The 17,600-nt window shown below is 70.3% G+C and overlaps 1 protein-coding gene across 4 annotated transcripts in view; it reads left to right on the forward strand.

Moving 5' to 3' along the window:
* The window catches only part of FLNC (filamin C), a 56,702-nt gene extending 41,925 nt beyond the window's left edge, over positions 1–14,777 (forward strand). Inside the window, exons 28-48 of one of the 4 annotated variants that reach the window (XM_065402984.1) lie at positions 124–313; positions 942–965; positions 1,313–1,560; positions 2,118–2,216; positions 2,714–2,813; positions 3,289–3,429; positions 4,897–5,025; positions 5,386–5,559; positions 6,197–6,358; positions 7,541–7,744; positions 8,433–8,585; positions 9,037–9,159; positions 9,523–9,765; positions 10,419–10,688; positions 11,040–11,177; positions 11,782–11,897; positions 12,403–12,535; positions 12,845–13,021; positions 13,489–13,707; positions 13,981–14,190; positions 14,590–14,777. In XM_065402984.1, the coding sequence (XP_065259056.1) occupies positions 124–313; positions 942–965; positions 1,313–1,560; positions 2,118–2,216; positions 2,714–2,813; positions 3,289–3,429; positions 4,897–5,025; positions 5,386–5,559; positions 6,197–6,358; positions 7,541–7,744; positions 8,433–8,585; positions 9,037–9,159; positions 9,523–9,765; positions 10,419–10,688; positions 11,040–11,177; positions 11,782–11,897; positions 12,403–12,535; positions 12,845–13,021; positions 13,489–13,707; positions 13,981–14,190; positions 14,590–14,777 (3,441 nt within the window). The remainder of the gene's footprint in view (positions 1–123; positions 314–941; positions 966–1,312; positions 1,561–2,117; positions 2,217–2,713; positions 2,814–3,288; positions 3,430–4,896; positions 5,026–5,385; positions 5,560–6,196; positions 6,359–7,540; positions 7,745–8,432; positions 8,586–9,036; positions 9,160–9,522; positions 9,766–10,418; positions 10,689–11,039; positions 11,178–11,781; positions 11,898–12,402; positions 12,536–12,844; positions 13,022–13,488; positions 13,708–13,980; positions 14,191–14,589) is intronic. The other 3 variants (XM_065403011.1, XM_065402993.1, XM_065403002.1) reach the window with 3 other exon arrangements.
* Positions 14,778–17,600: the final 2,823 nt, after the last annotated feature.

The raw sequence follows: 17,600 nt of genomic DNA on the forward strand, positions 1-17,600 counted from the left end.
GATGGGGGTACGTCCCTGGGCACTAGCCCCCTTGGGGGTGGCAGGGAGGGCGCCCAGGCCAGGCTCTGCCCGCTGCCCTGGGCTGGGGAGCTGAGTGGCTGTGACCCGTCTGTGCCCGGCCAGGATCCCGAGGGCAAGCCCAAGAAGGCCAACATCCGGGACAACGGGGACGGCACCTACACGGTGTCCTACGTGCCCGACCTGACGGGGCGCTACACCATCACCATCAAGTACGGGGGCGACGAGATCCCCTTCTCGCCCTTCCGCACCCTGGCCCAGCCCAGCGGCGATGCCAGCAAGTGCCTGGTCACAGGTGGGTCCCGCCCCACGTGGCTCCCGGCCCCTTCCCCTGCCCCATGCGGCTCCCGGCCCCTGCCCCACGCAGCCCCCGCCCCCATACGTGCCCTCCGACCCACGCCCCATGCGCCCTACGGTCTCCGCGCCACCGGACTCCGCCCCACGTGGCCCCCGGCCCCTGCCCCACACGCCTTCCAGCCCCCCCCCCGAAGTGGCCCCTGGCCCCTGCCCCACACATTCTCCGGCCCCTGCCCCATGTGCCCTCCGCCCCCCCCCGAAGCAGCCCCCAGCCTCTGCCCCCTGCACTCTCTGCCCCCCCCGAAGTGGCCCCCGGCCCCCGCCTCCCGCGCCCTCTGGCCCCCTCCCCACGCAGCCCCCGGACTCCACCCCAAGCAGCCTCCTGCCCCCCCTCCCCCAGGCTCCCAGACTCTGCCCCACGTGGTCTCCAGCCCCCGCCCTACATGGCCTCCGCCCCATGCGGCCTCCAGCGCCACCATGTGGCCTCTGTGGCTTCCGGCCCCCCTCCCGCCCCACAAGACCTCCAGTCCCCCACCCCACATGGCCTCTGCCCCTCACTCCCGAACCTCAGCCCCTGCCCCGTGGCCGGCCGCGTTCTCACTGGTTTTCCCTCCCTCTTTTTGCAGTGTCCATTGGGGGCCATGGACTGGGTAAGTCCTGCTCTGTGCTGCTGTGGGCGGCTCTGGCCATTGTGAGCTGGGGGGGGGACCTGGGACTGACACCCCGCCCCCCATTCCTGCACAGCCAGGCTAAGCAGGGCAATGCGGCCGGACGCCTGGGCCTCTGCGGGCTGCTCTGAGCCGACTCCTAGGGCATGGGCTGCCTGGGGTGGGATTTGAACCCCTGGCTGAAGGCAGGGATCACGGCTCCCTCTGGTGGCCGGCCTCTACAACACCCCCAGCCAGGCTCAGCTCCCTTGGGCTGGGCAGTGGGGCTGGTGCTGGCGGGGCCCCTGGCACCTGCCCCCCCTCACCGACCATACCCCTCCGCCCCGCAGGCGCCTGCCTGGGCCCCACCATCCAGATCGGGGAGGAGACGGTGATCACCGTGGACGCCAAGGCGGCGGGCAAGGGGAAGGTGACGTGCAAGGTGTCCACGCCGGACGGGGCCGAGCTGGACGTGGACGTGGTGGAGAACCACGACGGCACCTTCGACATCTACTACACGGCGCCCGAGCCGGGCAAATACGTCATCACCATCCGCTTTGGGGGCGAGCTCATTCCCAACAGCCCCTTTCACGTGCTGGTGGGTCCGGCGGCAAGTGGGGAGACCTGCAGGGAAACCTGGGGGCTGGGGGTCCCGCTGGGACTGTCGGGGTCAGTGCTGGCCCCAGTGCTGCACTAGAGGGCGCCGTGCTGCAGGGAGAGGGGGCTTGGGAGGGGGCGTATGCCTCTTGTCAGTGCCGCAGGGTGGCACTAGGGGGCGCCGTGCTGCAGGGAGAGGGGGCTCAGGAGGGGGCGTATGCCCCTTGTCAGTGCCGCAGGGTGGCACTAGGGGGCGCTTTGCTGCCCAAGGTGCCATCGTTCAGCGTGGGGGGACCCTGGGTGTTACAGGTCCCCCGGCCGGGGCGCTGCAGGGGAGCCCTGCCTTGGCTGCGGGGACCCTTCCTCGCTGGACGCTGTTGCTGCAGGGCTGTTAGCCAGCTGCCGCATCCCACCCCAGAGGTGGCTGCAATTTGGTGCTGGGCGAGCGACCCCTGCGCCTGGGCTGAGGGATCCTGTGGGGCACCCCCCAGCAGCGTGGCTATGAGCCGTGGAGCCAGCATGGCCACCCGCGTTAACCTGTTCCTTGCCTCCCGCCAGGCGTGCGAGACCGTCCCCCACGTCGAGGAGCCGTGCGACTCGCTCCAGTTGCACCAGCCCTTCTCGCCGCACCAGGCTGGCGGCTCCCCGGCACGCTGGGTACCAGGAGCTCCCTTCGGCCCTGCTGCCTCTCTCTGCCCTATCCTGCTGCCTCTCCCCATCTCTGCCCTGGGCTCACTTGGGCCCCCCTTGCCCTCAGCAGGGCACGCACCAGCCTCCACCGGCCCCTCCCTCATAGGTGCCCGTGCATCTGCCCATGGGCGAATCCCCCGGGTGCCCGGTGCGCCATGGCCATGCAGAGCCGGCGCCAATGCCTGTCTCACACCCTTAAGAGGGGGTTTCGGGGCTGCGGGATGAGGGCCCCCCCAAAGCTCTGGGTGCAGTGACTTCCCCCCCCCCCAGTGAGCTCCACCCAGCTGGGGTACCTGCGCCAGGTGCCCGCGCCCTCACGCCCCCCTTCTCTTGCAGCTCTGTCTCCCATGGGCCCGTGCGGGGCCCTGGGCCTGTCGCTCTCTGCTCCTCTCCTGCTCCGCCTCGGGCACCCTGCCTCCCATGCCAATGCTCTCTCTCTCTGCCCCCTCCCTCCACCCCGCCAGGCCACGGACCAGCCCGTCGTGCCCGCCGAGAACCTGGACACCATGCTGCGGCCCTTCAACCTCGTCATCCCCCTCACCGTGCAGAAAGGGGAGATCACCGGTACGGGCGGGGGGAGCCTGGCACCGGGGCACCAGCCTGGGCAGGGCGGGACGGCACTATGGGGGGAGAGATCGGGGGGTTGGAGTGGGTGGGTGGGAGAGGAGTTTGGGAGGGTTGGGGGTGGGAGAGCTCAGGAGGATTGAAGGGAGGGGGTGGGGTGGGGGTAGAAAGCTAGGGGGGGTTGGGGTGGGTTAGAGCGGAGGGGTGGGAGAGCTTGGGGGGTTGGTGGTTGAGGGTAGGAGTGGGAGAGTTCAGGAGGTAGTAGCGGGGGTGGAGCGGGTAGGGGTAGGAGAGCTCGGGGGCGGAGCAGCTGGGGGGGGGTAGGGGTGGGAGGGTCCGGGGGGGTAGTAGTGGGAGGAGAGCTCGGGGGGTGGAGCGGGTAGGGGTGGGAGAGCTAGCGGGGTGGGAGGTCTGGGGCAGTGCCAGGGCAGGCGGAGGTGTCCGCTGACGGTGCCGCCCCCCCCCCCCCCCCCAGGCGAGGTGCGCATGCCCTCGGGGAAGACGGCCCGGCCCAGCATCACGGATAACAAGGACGGGACGGTGACCGTGCGGTTCGCACCTGTGGAGAAGGGGCTGCATGAGATGGACATCAAATACGACGGCAACCACATCCCCGGTGAGCGACTGGCCGCCCACAGCTGAGGGACCCCGGGACCCGCCCGGCCATGGCTCCTGGGGCGGGATGGGGGGATGCCCAGGACTGGCCCGGCCATGGCTCCTGGGGGGTTGGGGGAACACCCGGGACCAGCCCAGCCGCAGCTCCCAAAGCGGGGTGATGGGAGCGCCCCGCCCCCGTCCCTTCCCCTTGTTGCTGGGACAGGCTTCTCCCGACAGGGCCTTGCCCTGTGCGCCAGGCCCCAGGGGCAGGGGGTCCCATGGGGAGAAGGCCCCAGAGAGCCCTGGGGCCCCCCCTCAGCCCCCAGATGATCCCCCCTCCCCCTTGGTGCCATGTCCCCCATGGCCCCTTCCTCCCCTGCCTGATGTGGCCAGAGCGGGGGCCAGGCCCCATCCCCCGGCTCTGCCCCCTCCCCGGAGCCAGTACCCCCTAGCGCCAGCCCGGTTCGGAGGAGCCGGCCCCCTAGGGGGCTGAGAGCCCAGGCCTGGTGTGAGGGGTGGCTGGAGAACAGCCTGTCATGGAGTCCCCGGGCGATGCTCTGAAACTGCTCCCCGCAAAGCCAGGCAGGACTCTGGGGGAGTCTCCTCTCTCGGAGCAGACTGGCTCCAGGGCAAAAAGCTTCCACAGCTTCCACCTTCCTGGGTCTGACCTCGGAGCATTCAGCATCCCCTGCCCCTCCGTGCGCTTCCCGCAGCGAGTCCGCCCGGGCGGGGTCCTGGGGCAGCCAGAGGGTCCTGCCCCCCAACTCCGCAGACGTGACTCTCAGCCAGCCGGGAACACAGAAGGTTTATTAGGCGACAGGAACAGAGTCTAAAACAGAGCTTGTAGGTACAGAGAACAGGACCCCTCCGCCGGGTCCATTTTGGGGGGCAGTGAGCCAGACACCCCCGTCTGCCCTCGCTCCTAGTCCCCAGCCAGCTCCAAACTGAAACCCCCTCCAGCCCCTCCTCTCTGGTCTTTGTCTCTTTCCCGGGCCAGGAAGTCACCTGATCTCTTTGTTGTCCAACACCTTTAGCTATCCCCTTGCAGGGGGGAAGGGCCCGAGCCATTAGTTGCCAGGAGACAGAGTGTCGGCCATTTATGTGCACTGGCCTTTATCCCATCACCTAGAGACTTAAGAAATGCATAGGGGAAACTGAGGCATCCCTACAGTATTCAGAGGAAACATTAAGAACAGTCCCACTTCGTCACACAGCCCCCCCCCCCCCTCCCCGAGTCTGAGGCCGAGCGCCCACCGCGCCCCTGGAGCTGCCCAGCCTGGGGTCCCCAGGGCTCAGAGCCAGCCTCTCCTGCCGGGCTGGGCCCAACCCCTGGGGCCAGGACCCCCCTACAAGCCCCCACTCCCAGTCCCCCCGCCTCCTCCCTGCCCCACAGCACCCCCAGTGTCCCATGAGCCTCTGCCCCCCAGGACCCCCACACACACCCGACCAGCCCCCAGTCACGGTGCCCCTGCCTCCCCCTCCCCAGGGAGCCCCCTGCAGTTCTACGTGGACGCCATCCACACCCGCCATGTCAGTGCCTATGGGCCCGGCCTCAGCCACGGCATGGTCAACAGGCCGGCCACCTTCACCATCGTCACCAAGGGAGCCGGCGAAGGTACTGGGGGTGGCTGGGGACAGGGAAAGGAGGGGTGGGGCAGGGGAAGGGTGCAGGGGTGCGGGAATGGTGGGGGCAAGGGCAGGCTGGGGGGAAGGGAGGGGGCAGGCAGGGGAAGGTTGGTGGGAGGGCGAGGTGGGGGGGTTGGGGGGCTGGTGGGGGGAAGTGCAGGGCAGGCTGGGGCGGAAGGGTGGGGGGCAGGCAGGGGTAGGTTGGTGGGGGTCTGGGGGGGAAGAGCGGGGAAGGGAGGGGGGCAGGCAGAGGCGGGGTGGGGGGCTGGTGGGGGGGGAAGGGCAGGGCAGGCTGGGGGAAAAGGGCCGGGGGCCGTGGTCATGGCGCCCCTGACGGCCGGCTCCCCAGGGGGGCTGTCGCTGGCTGTCGAGGGCCCGTCCAAGGCCGAGATCACCTGCAAAGACAACAAGGACGGGACCTGCACCGTGTCCTACCTGCCCACCGCGCCCGGCGACTACAGCGTCATCGTCCGCTTCGACGATCAGCACGTCCCGGGGAGCCCCTTCACCGCCAAGATCACCGGTGAGCCCCCCGCCGTGCCCCCGCCAGACCCCCACCTGCCCCCGGCCAGCCCCCAGGGCCCCCGCCACCCTGACGGACCCCCGCCTGCCCCCGGCCAGCCCCCAGGGCCCCTGCCTGTCCCTGGAGCCCCCGCCTGCCCCCGGCCAGCCCCCAGGGTCCCCGCCTGTCCTTGGAGCCCCCACCTGCCCCCAGCCAGTCCCTGGGGCCCCCGCCTGTCCCTGGAGCCCCCGCCACCCTGAAGGACCCCCACCTGCTCCTACCCAGCCCCCGGGGCCCCCGCCACTCTGATGGACCCCCACCTGCCCCCAGACAGCCCCGGGGCCCCCGCCACCCCGACGGACCCCCACTTGCCCCCAGTCAGCCCCGGGACCCCCACCACGCCAACGGGCCCCCACCTGCCCCCAGCCAGTCCCCAGGGCCCCTGCCATCTTGATGGACTCCCTCCCAGCCCCTGGGGCCCCCACCTACCCCTGACAGACCCCCAGCTGTCCCCCACCCAGCCCCCAGGACCACCACCTGCCCCTGCCCGGCCTCTGCCCCCTGCAAGGGGCCCCTCTCTGTGGCCCAGCTGCACCCCCCCATCCCTTCCCCCCCGGCCGTGCCGCCCAGTAACAGTCCCCCCCCCCTCCCCCCGCAGGGGACGACTCCATGCGGACGTCCCAGCTCAACGTGGGCACCTCCACCGACGTGTCACTGAAGATCAGCGAGAGCGACCTGAGCCTGCTGACGGCCTCCATCCGGGCGCCCTCCGGCCACGAGGAGCCCTGCCTGCTCAAGAGACTGCCCAACCGCCACATCGGTACCGCGCCGGGGCAGGGCCGGCTGGGCCCGTGGCTCTGGGTAGCGGGGGAGGGGGCGCCGGGCCGGCTGGGCCTGTGTCTCTGGGTAGCGGGGGAGGGGGCGCCGGGCCGGCTGGGCCCGTGGCTCTGGGTGGCGGGGGAGGGGGCGCCGGGCCGGCTGGGCCCGTGGCTCTGGGTGGCGGGGGAGGGGGCGCCGGGCCGGCTGGGCCCGTGGCTCTGGGTGGCGGGGGAGGGGGCGCCGGGCCGGCTGGGCCTGTGGCTCTGGGTGGCGGGGGAGGGGGAGTCGGGCCGGCTGGGCCCGTGGCTCTGGGTGGCGGGGGAGGGGGCGCCGGGCCGGCTGGGCCTGTGGCTCTGGGTGGCGGGGGAGGGGGAGTCGGGCCGGCTGGGCCCGTGGCTCTGGGTGGCGGGGGAGGGGGCGCCGGGCTGGCTGATCCCGTGGCTCTGGGTGGCGGGGGAGGGGGCGCCGGGCCGGCTGGGCCCGTGGCTCTGGGTGGCGGGGGAGGGGGCGCCGGGCTGGCTGGGCCTGTGGCTCTGGGTGGCGGGGGAGGGGGCGCCGGGCTGGCTGGGCCTGTGTCTCTGGGTGGCGGGGGAGGGGGCGCCAGGCCGGCTGGGCCCGTGGCTCTGGGTGGCGGGGGAGGGGGCGCCGGGCCGGCTGGGCCCGTGGCTCTGGGTGGCGGGGGAGGGGGAGTCGGGCCGGCTGGGCCCGTGGCTCTGGGTGGCGGGGGAGGGGGCGCCGGGCTGGCTGATCCCGTGGCTCTGGGTGGCGGGGGAGGGGGCGCCAGGCCGGCTGGGCCCGTGGCTCTGGGTGGCGGGGGAGGGGGCGCCGGGCCGGCTGGGCCCGTGGCTCTGGGTGGCGGGGGAGGGGGCGCCGGGCCGGCTGGGCCCGTGGCTCTGGGTGGCGGGGGAGGGGGCGCCAGGACGGCTGGGCCCGTGGCTCTGGGTGGCGGGGAAGGGGGCGCCGGGCCGGCTGGGCCTGTGGCTGTGGCGGGGGAGGGGTACCAGGCCGGCTGATCCCGTGGCTCTGGGTGGGGGGAGGGGGCACCGGACCGGCTGGGCCTGTGGCTGTGGCGGGGAAGGGGGCACCGGGCCGGCTGGGGGGAAGGGCACCGGGCTGGCTGGGCCCGTGGCTCTGGCTGGCGGTCCCCATCGCCCGCGGGCACTGACCGTCCCGTCTCCCCCAGGCATCTCGTTCACCCCCAAGGAGGTGGGGGAGCACGTGGTGAGCGTGCGGAAGAGCGGGAAGCACGTCTCCAACAGCCCCTTCAAGATCCTGGTGGGGCAGTCGGAGATCGGCGACGCCAGCAAGGTGAAGGTGTGGGGCCAGGGCCTGGTGGAGGGACGCACCTTCGAGGTGTCCGAGTTCATCGTGGACACTCGCACCGCAGGTGAGGCTGGTGCCACGGAGCCGGGGAGCGGCCGGGGGGCTCCCAGCAGGGCTGGGTTCTGGGGGACGTCCTGACCGGAGAGGGGTGTGGATCCGGCCGGGAATCACTCCCAGAGGAAGGACCGGGCACCCTGTTGCCCCCGACAAGGGGCGGCTCCGGCGGTTAGGTCTAGCCAGGTCTGAGCCCTGGGGAACAAAGTGTGGGGCCCACCTCCGCGTGCCCACTGGGGGGGTTCCGGCTGGCGCTGGGGGGGTCCCAGGCACTGTGCTGGCGGGCAGCGTGCCCGGTGGGGGGCTCTGGCTGGCTCTGGAGAGTCCCAGGGGCCGTGCTGGCGGGCAGCGTGCCCGGTGGGGGGCTCCAGCTGGCGCTGGGGGGGTCCCAGGTGCCTTGCTGGCGTGCAATGTGCCCGGTGGGGGCTCCGGCTGACTCTGGGGGGGTCCCAGGTGCCGTGCTGGTGGGCAGTGTGCCCGGTGGGGGGGTCCCAGGCGCCATGCTGGCAGGCAGCGTGCCCGGTGGGGGGCTCCGGCTGGCGCTGGGGGGTCCCAGGCGCCGTGCTGGCAGGCAGCGTGCCCGGTGGGGGGCTCCGGCTGGCGCTGGGGGGTCCCAGGCGCCGTGCTGGCAGGCAGCGTGCCCGGTGGGGGGCTCCGGCTGGCGCGGTCCCACAACGCTCACGCTCACTCGCCCCCAGGCTACGGCGGGCTGGGCCTGTCCATCGAGGGGCCCAGCAAGGTGGACATTAACTGCGAGGACGTGGAGGACGGCACATGCAAGGTGACCTACTGCCCCACCGAGCCCGGCAACTACATCATCAACATCAAGTTCGCCGACAAGCACGTGCCAGGTGTGGGGGGCATGGCCAGGGCACAGCCGGGCTGGCTGAGACTGGCCCCAGGGACAGCAGCCTGCCAAGGGGAATGTGGCTCAGTGGAGCAGCTAGAGCGGGGGGAAGGGCTGGGAGCCAGGACTCCTGGGTTCTTTCCCCAGCTCTGGGAGTGGGACCTAGTGGTTAGAGCAGGGGGGCTGGGAGTCACGACTCCTGGGTTCTATCCCCAGCTCTGCCGCTGAAGGCAGAGAAACAGCCCAGGTGGCTCCTGGGCATTAGGGGGTGCTGGCACCAAGCCCCAGGGTGAAGTTGTTTGGAAGTGCAGGGGGCTGCATTGTGTCATGCTCCCCTGAGGCGTTGTGCCATCCCTGCGGGCGGGGGGCGGGGCGGGTGCCATGGGCGAGGCGGGGGTGGGAGCCGTGGGCAGGGCGGGGCAGGGGGCGCGGCTGACTGCCGTGTCCATGTGCAGGGAGCCCCTTCACGGTGAAGGTGACGGGTGAGGGGCGCATGAAGGAGAGCATCACACGCCGGCGCCAGGCGCCCTCCATCGCCAGCATCGGCAGCACCTGCGACCTCAATCTCAAGATCCCAGGTACAGCCTAGGGGGGGCTCTGCTCCGAGCCTGGGGGACACGCCCAGCCCCATGCAGCCGGGCAGGACTGAACACTGATTGGGGGGGGGGGAGGGCTGCCTGCCCTGCCTGGGCCCCCAGCAGGCAGGCTGAGCCCTGTGGATGGGGAGCCAGGACTGGGAGCCATTTGCAGCCCTTGGGGGGCTCAGGGCTGGGGGGTGGAAAGGACGGGGAGGGCCCTTCCCCAGCAGTGGGACGCTGCTGGCTCTGGGGAGGAGCAGGCACTGGGGGGCGGGGGGGTCCAGGCCCATGGGGGGCAGAGGGGCTGGGGGCAGGGGCCCAGCGCCCCCTCTCTGATTTCCCCCCCCCCCCCGTGCGGCGCAGGGAACTGGTTCCAGATGGTGTCGGCGCAGGAGCGGCTCACGCGGACCTTCACGCGCAGCAGCCACACGTACACGCGCACTGAGCGCACCGAGATCAGCAAGACGCGGGGCGGCGAGACCACGCGGGAGGTGCGGGTGGAGGAGTCCACGCAGGTCGGCGGGGCCCCCTTCCACAACGTCTTCAGCGACTTCCTGGGCCGCGAGAGCCTCGGCTCCTTCGGCAGCATCGCCCGCACCCCAGAGGGTGCGTGCCCGGCATGGGGGGAAAGTGTCTCAAACTGTGGAGCCGGGGGAGGGGGGGAACGTGTGTGCCTTGTCCATGGGCAGCAGCCTGGCTGTGGGGGGGGTGTCCTGCAGGCGGCGCGGGGGTCTCACAGGCACATCGGGTTTGCACACGCGTCTCAAGCAAACGTGCCCGGGTGTGCGACCCACGAGGCACTAGGGGGCACTGTGCTGCAGGGGACGCTCTCCCCTCACAATCAGTGCTGGCCCCAATGCCCCAGGGTGCCACTAGGGGGCGCTGCGCTGCTGGCCCCATCACTGGGCATTGTCACCCCCTGGCTCTTTGCCTCATAGGGGCGTTAGCCCTGGTACCCTGCCCAGATCCCAGGGCAGGTGACTCCATGCCCACTCAGTGCCCGTTCAGCACAGGACCCTCCTTCGCTTCCTGTCCCAAATTGGGGGCAGGGGCCGCACCCCCCGAGCGTGGCGGGGAGAGCCTGTGCCCGCTGGTGCCGTGCTGGTGGTCGGGGCTGCAGCTCCATCCCGTAGCATAGTGTGGGGGTGTCAGGCAGGCGGTGCCCCACCCCAGAGGTGGCTGCATGGCAGTGCTGGCGGCAGTGGGAGGGCCGCAGGGCTGTGATTGGCTGACGGCCCTGCCCGTCTCTCGTTGGCCAGGCGAGGCGGGCGCCCCGACCATGACGGCCCAGGTGACCAGCCCGTCGGGGCAGACGGCCGACGCGGAGATCATCGAGGGCGAGGACAGCGCCTATAGCGTGCGCTTCGTGCCTCAGGAGATGGGCGCCCACACCGTCCACGTCAAGTACCGCGGGCAGCACGTGCCGGGCAGCCCCTTCCAGTTCACCGTGGGGCCCATGGGCGAGGGGGGTGCCCACAAGGTGCGGGCTGGGGGCACCGGCCTGGAGAGGGGCGTCGCTGGAGTGCCAGGTAGTGGGGCCTGCGCCGGGTGGGCACCAGAGTCCACATGGCTGGAGGGGAGAATGGGGCATTGGGGGGCAGGGGGGAGAGATTGGGGGGCTTGGGCATTGGGATGGAGGTGGCTCAGGGATGGGGGCGGCTCGGACATTTGAGGGTGGCTGGGGCATTGGGGGGGTGGCTCAGGGATGGGGATGGCTCGGGCGTTTGGAGGCGGCTGGGGTGTTTGGTGACGGCTCAGGGAAGGCGCCGGCTGGGGCATTTGGGTGTGGCTCAGGGATGGGGCATCAGGGGGTCTGGGGCGCTGGAGTGTGGGGCGCTTTGGGCCCAGGGCCCGCCCCTGACAGCGCTCTCTGCCCCCAGCCGAGTTCAGCATCTGGACGCGGGAGGCAGGCGCCGGGGGCCTCTCCATCGCCATCGAGGGGCCCAGCAAGGCCGAGATCGCCTTCGAGGACCGGAAGGACGGCTCCTGCGGCGTCTCCTACATCGTGCAGGAGCCAGGTGGGTGCGCGAGGCTGGGCCCTGGCTCCTTGCTGCCCCACCAGCCCCCCATCTGCCTGGCTGTCCTCCGCAGCCTGGGCTGGTGCCGCCCATGGGTCAGACCCCTCGTGTCCCGTTGTGGGGCGGCTGGGGGTGCAGGGCCAGCAGTGCAAAGGCAGCCGATCCCCAGCCAGTCGCCGGGCTCCGTCCCCTGCACGTCGTTCCCAAGCATCCCCCCCACGGCCATGGAGGGCCCGGCACGTCCTCTCAGCCACCCCACGCCCCCAGCCTCCTGCTCCCAATCTCCTGGCAGCTTTGAGGGGCAAAGGAGCCCTCCCCCCAACAGATCAGCCTGCCCCTTTCGACCCCCAGCCCCCCTCTGCCTGCAGGGCCCCTTGAACCTGGCCTGGCCAGCTCTGCGGGTCCCCCAGGGCGGGGGCTTCTGGCCTGGGAGCTACAGGACTCAGCGGCCCTGGAGCCAGCCCCCCAATCCCTGCTCCCGTCGTGGTGCCAGCCCTGGGCCCATGGCACCCAGCACAGCTCGGCAGCCTGGCCTTTGGAGCTGCGCCGGTGCCTCGGGCTGCCGGGCCGGAGCCTGACCTGTCCCGCTGGCTCTGCTCCCCAGGGGACTACGAGGTGTCCATCAAGTTCAACGAGGAGCACGTCCCCGACAGCCCCTTCGTGGTGCCGGTGGCCTCGCTCTCCGATGATGCCCGCAGGCTGACGGTGACCAGCCTCCAGGTACTACGTGGCCAGCCTGGCGGGGGGGGGGGAGGGGTGGTGTTCAGTGCCAGGGGCCAGCGCACGCGGTGCTGGCACCAGAGGGACGTGAACCACAATCCCGCCAGCGTCCCTCAACCCTGACCCGCAGCCCCCTGATAGCCCAGCCCTGGAGTCCCCCTCCCAGCTCTGCCAGTACCCCTCAACCCTGACCCATAGTCCCCTGCATGTCCCCCAGCAGATGGGGCAATTGCAGTGGGGCCGTGGTCCCTGCAGCCTGGGAAGGCCCCAGAACCACGACCATGTGCCCGTCTGGTCTGGGGGGGGGGGGGGGGGGGCGGATCTAGCAGGGTGCAGGGCTTTGACGTGCCCACTGCTGCGGGTCTCCCCCTGCCCCCCTCTGTGCTGGGGGGTGATGGTCCCAACCTGGGTTAACCCAAGGCTCCGCTGGCCTCCCCCTGGGAACCGGCCCCTGCTGCTCCCAGCGCCGCCCGGGCCTTGGCTTCACCCCGCTTTGCCATCGCAGGAGACGGGGTTAAAGGTCAACCAGCCAGCGTCCTTCGCGGTGCAGCTCAACGGGGCGCGGGGTGTGATCGACGCCAAGGTGCACACGCCCTCGGGCATGGTGGAGGAGTGCTACATCTCGGAGCTGGACAGCGGTGAGGGCGCCCGGGCTCAGAGCAGGCGCGAGGGTCTGGCCATGGGCAGGAGGAGGTGCCCGGGGCTGGCAGATGGGTGATTGCACTCAGGCTCCAGCCTGGGAGTGGTTTTGCCCCACGGGGCCTGGAGACTCAGGAGATGCAGAGCCGGTAACTGGCCTGAGGGTGGCGCCTTCAGGGTCAGAGCGAGCAGCCTTGGTGGCCTGTGCCAGGCCGGGCAGGTTCCTCAGAGCCCCTGAGCCTCGGGTGGGCTGGGCGGGCGCCGGCAAGGGGCCAGGCCGAGCTCTCTAAGCCCTGCTCTCCCCGCAGATAAATCCACCATCCGGTTCATCCCGCGCGAGAACGGCGTGCACTCCATCGACGTCAAGTTCAACGGGCGCCACATCCCGGGCAGCCCCTTCAAGATCCGCGTAGGGGAGCAGAGCCAGGCTGGGGACCCGGGCCTCGTCTCAGCGTATGGCCCGGGCCTGGAGGGCGGCATCACAGGTAGGGGCGCACGGCCCCCTCCCAAGCCCATGCCTGGCTGTTCTCTGCAGGGGGGCAGGGCGCGGCCCTGGCTGGTGCCCTCGTGCCATGTCCTGGGACGTGGGAGGGGTCCAGGCGCCGGAGCTGGTCCCCGAGCTGGGCAGCACCAGCACTTGGATGGGAGTCCACCAAGGAGATCCAGTGGGTCGGGGAAGGGGACGCTCGGCTCTGGGCTGCCCTCCCATGCGGTGGCACTTGGCGGGCTGTGCCCGTCTCTCTCCCGACACCCAGAGGTGTAACCCTCGGAGGTTGGCATCTCCCCCTTGTGGGTACACATGGTCCCATGGCCCTCGCTGTCCCCGGCTCTGCTTAGCCTCTGGCGCTGCAGCCCCCTGGCGCCCGTTGCGGAGGGTCCCTGCTCCTGGTGCCCGGGGGCTGGGTCCGGCAGGCCCTGCCCCTGCTGCCCCCTAACCCCCGTCCCGTCCCAGGCGTGTCCTCGGAGTTCTTCGTCAACACGGTGAACGCTGGCTCGGGCGCTCTGGCTGTCACCATCGACGGCCCCTCCAAGGTGAAGCTGGACTGCCAGGAGTGCCCCGAGGGCCACAGGGTCACCTACACGCCCATGGCGCCCGGCAACTACCTCATCTCCATCAAGTATGGCGGCCCCCAGCACATCGTGGGCAGCCCCTTCAAAGCCAAGGTCACAGGTACGGCCACGTGGGGGGGGCGGAGCCTGGCCACGCACGGGGAGAGGGGCGGAGCCTGGCCAAGCATGGTGTGGGGGCAGGGTCCCAGCCATGCCAGTGGCTGGGGGGCAGGGGAGGATCCTGGTCAGACTGGGGGCAGCCCCCCGAGGCCTCTTGTGAGAAGCGGGTGTGGGGCTCAGGCAGCAGGGGCTGGCTGGCTGGAGGCTACGGGCCAGAAGGGGGTCACCGTGTGTGTGGGGGTGGTTGGTTACATGTCCCCCTGCCCCTCTCCAGGGCCACGTCTCTCCGGCGGCCACAGCCTCCATGAGACCTCCACCGTCCTGGTGGAGACAGTCACCAAGTCCTCATCCTCCGTGGGCAGCAGCTTCAGCTCCATGCCCAAGTTCTCCTCCGACGCCAGCAAGGTGGTGGCCCGGGGGCCCGGGCTCACCAAGGCCTTCGTGGGCCAGAAGAACACCTTTACTGTGGACTGCAGCAAGGCTGGTATGGGAGGGGCGGGGCCTGACCTCAAGGGGCGGGGTCTAGTGGGAAGGGCAGGTTCCGGCCACAAGGGGTGGACCTGGTGGGGAGGGGTGGGGCTTAACGGGGATGGGAAGAGCCTGTCCAGCAGGGGACGGGATTGGTGGGTCACGTGGCTGGGGGAGGGGTGCTAACGTGGGGCGCAGGAGTTAACTCAGAACCAGGTCTCCTTCAGCACTGCTGGGGGTCAGGGTGAGCCCCCGAGAGCGGGGGGGTGGGCGTATCGGGGGCTGCCCAGTTTCCATGGGGTTTCTGGTGCTGGGGGCACTGTGCCCTGCAGGGACCTGGCCCAAGCTGCACCCCTGGGCCCCCTCAGGACGCTGTCTCCTCCTCACCCCCCGCCGCGTTCTCTGCCCCCCGCAGGAACCAACATGCTGATGGTGGGCGTGCACGGCCCCAAGACGCCCTGCGAGGAGGTGTACGTCAAGCACGTGGGCAACCGAGTCTACAACGTCACCTACACTGTCAAGGAGAAGGGGGACTACGTCCTCATCCTCAAATGGGGCGACGAGGGCGTGCCAGGCAGCCCCTACCAGGTCACCGTGCCCTAGCCAGGAGCCAGCGCCCAGAGCTGCGGCGCCTCCCCCGGGCACGGCGAGGCGCCCACCCCCTTCCCCTTCTCTCACACACACACACACACACACACACACACGCGCGTGCTTCCACCCCCCAGGCCCGTGCCCCCCGAACTCCGTCCCGCCCGCGGGTGAAGAGCCATCAGCCATGGACTCCACTGTCTTGCCCTGCACCAAGGACTGTTCTTGCCAAACGGTGCCCCCCAGCTACCCACAATGCTCGTCCGCGGGGGTGCCCGCCTGCTACCCACAATGCTCGTCCGCGGGGGTGCCTGCCTGCTACCCACAATGCTCCTCTGCTGGACCGTGATGGGGGCACTGGGCTGGGTGAAAGGAAGAGAGGAACTTTTTATAGCAGTTTTTCATCACTTCCTCTCTCGCTTTCCTCCAGTACTAGCCTAGCTGGAGGGGCAGAGGGCATGGCCAGCGTGCACACCAGGCACAGGTGGGCTTGGCTAGGGCGCAAAAGGGGTGGAGGGCAGGGCTGGGGTGCAGACCGGGCACATATGGAGCAGAGGGCATGGTTGGGCACAGACTGGCAGAGGGCATAGCTGGGGATGTAGATGGGTGGAGGGATGGCTGGGCACAGACTGGCAGAGGGCATGGCCCAGGGTGAAGGGCATGACCGAGGGCAAATGAGGTTGGAGATGGGCTAGGTATGAGCAGGAAAGGGGCCCCTGTGTGTCGCCCCCTGGGGGACGTGGCAGGGGCAGGAAGCCGCTTTCCCAGGTTGGGGCCCCTGGTTGTATGCAGGCGAGGGGCGAGCTGCTGCCGTTGGGGGGGAGAGGGTCGGCGTGCACCCCAGGGCTTCTCTCCCCGCTCTGAGCGAGCAGCCCAGCCCTGAGGACCAAGGGAGGGGCTGGACAGGGGGGTGCCACCACAGGCACCCATACCAGCTCAGCCCAGGTCCGGGGCCCCGGGGGGAGATTGAGGGGCCCCTGCCCCACAGGTGCTGAGATGGGCTAGGCCATAGGAAGGGTCTGGGGGCCGCTCGGTGAGCCCAGGGCAGCAGGCTGTGGAGCCGGCACCAGGGAGGGGAAAACCAAGTGGGCTGTGATGCCTGCCACCCCCCGGGCCGGAGCCCACTGGCCCCACACACACATAGCCCAGAGAGCCAAGCCCTAGGGAAGGGGGGAGCTCCCAAGGGTGCTGGGGGCCTGGTAGGTGTCTGCTCATCCCGTGCCCTTGGCCAATGCCCGCTGTGCCCTTCTGCCCCTTCTTGGCCTCCGGCGCTGCCCACTGCCTCCCTGAGCTGCTCAGTGTCTGACTCCTGATGCTTTTTGAAAAAAACACCCCCTAAAAATCCCCCCTCCCCCAGGTGCCCGGCCCCTGGTGTGCGGTCTGCGGGTGTCCCCGGGTCTGTACGGGCGAGGGGAGCTCCTGGCACTCCCGGCCCGTTCTTTGCCGAGCGCCGGGGCCAGCCACCCTGCCAGGGAAATAAAGTGACTTGCTAAGATGCCCCGGGCTGCTGTCTGTGTGTCCTGTGCCGCGAATGGGCGACGGGAAAGGCCCCTGCCCCGGCTGCTCTCCAGCACCAGGGCTGCCTCTGTGGTCTGGGGATGTTGCTCCCCAGTGCCAGGTATTCCCGGCCCCACCCAGCAGGGCCCCCCAATGCTCCGGCACCCACTGAGCTCAGGGAGCTGAGGGGCAGACGGAGCGGCTGGCCCCCTCCTGTGTAACGTTAGCCTCTGGCTGGTGCAGCCCCTCTCTTCCCTGCCGTCCCCCCCTCGATTCTCCATGAGTGGGGCTGGCCTGGCCCCCCGCTGCCCCCGCTGCCAGCTGCACTGCGCCCCCCAAGGATGGGGCAGCCAGCCGGGCCTTGCCAGGGGATCCCAGTTAGAGCTGGTTGAGAAAAGTGGTGCCCTGCTCCTGGGGGTGGATCCCCCTGGAGGGGCCAGCAGCCGACCCCCATGGTGCCCCCTAATGTGGGGGCTGGCTGTGGGCCCTAAACACAGGACCAGGCTCGCCAGAACCCAATAAGGGGCTGGGCTACTCTGGATTAGCTGGGTGCCCCGCCCTATGGAGCCAGAGCTGGGGAGCACCCAGGCTGGTTGCCTCGTGGCTGGCACAGTTCGGTACAGTGTGGTCCAGCTGGTCAGAGCCAGGTGCCTCACCCCCCAGGCTGGGGTCACACACAGCGGCTGGGGGTTGAGCTGGGCTCCCTGGGCCAGCCCTGGCCTGCTGGCAGGTGGCTCTGTAGCGTGATGGCATCATTGCATCTCTCCCCGTCTGCCAGGGTGGGGCCCAGCGTTTCCGCCTCCCGCTCCACGTGCTGCCAGGTGTCGCTGCCACCCCGGGCAGAGCGGGTGCGCCAGGCTCCCGGGCAGTGCCCTCCCCGGGGGTTTGCCAGCCGGGTCGCCCAGAACAGAATGATGCTGCGGGGCCCAGAACCAGGCCCTGGCTCGGCACTGAACAAAGGAGGCGCTGCAAACGTCTCCCAGGGCGGCTGAGCACCAACACATCAACACCCCACGCACCATGGCCCACGTGGGCCTGGCCCTAGCCAAGCTCTGGGAGGGGAGGGGTTAGAGCAGGGGGCTAGGGGCCAGGACTCCTGGGTTCTATCCCTGGCTCTAGAAGGGGAGTGGGGTCTAGTGGTTAGAGCGGGGGGGTTGGGAGCCAGGATTGGCAAATATAGTTCCCCTCTTTAAAAAAGAGAAGGAGAACCCGGGGAACTACAGACCGGTCAGCCTCACCTCAGTCCCTGGCAAAATCATGGAGCAGGTCCTCAAGGAATCCATTTTGAAGCACTAGAAGGAGAGGAAGGTGATCAGGAACAGTCAACATGGATTCACCAAG

Source organism: Emys orbicularis, chromosome 1 (assembly GCF_028017835.1).
Source record: "Emys orbicularis isolate rEmyOrb1 chromosome 1, rEmyOrb1.hap1, whole genome shotgun sequence".
NCBI lineage: Eukaryota > Metazoa > Chordata > Testudines > Emydidae > Emys > Emys orbicularis.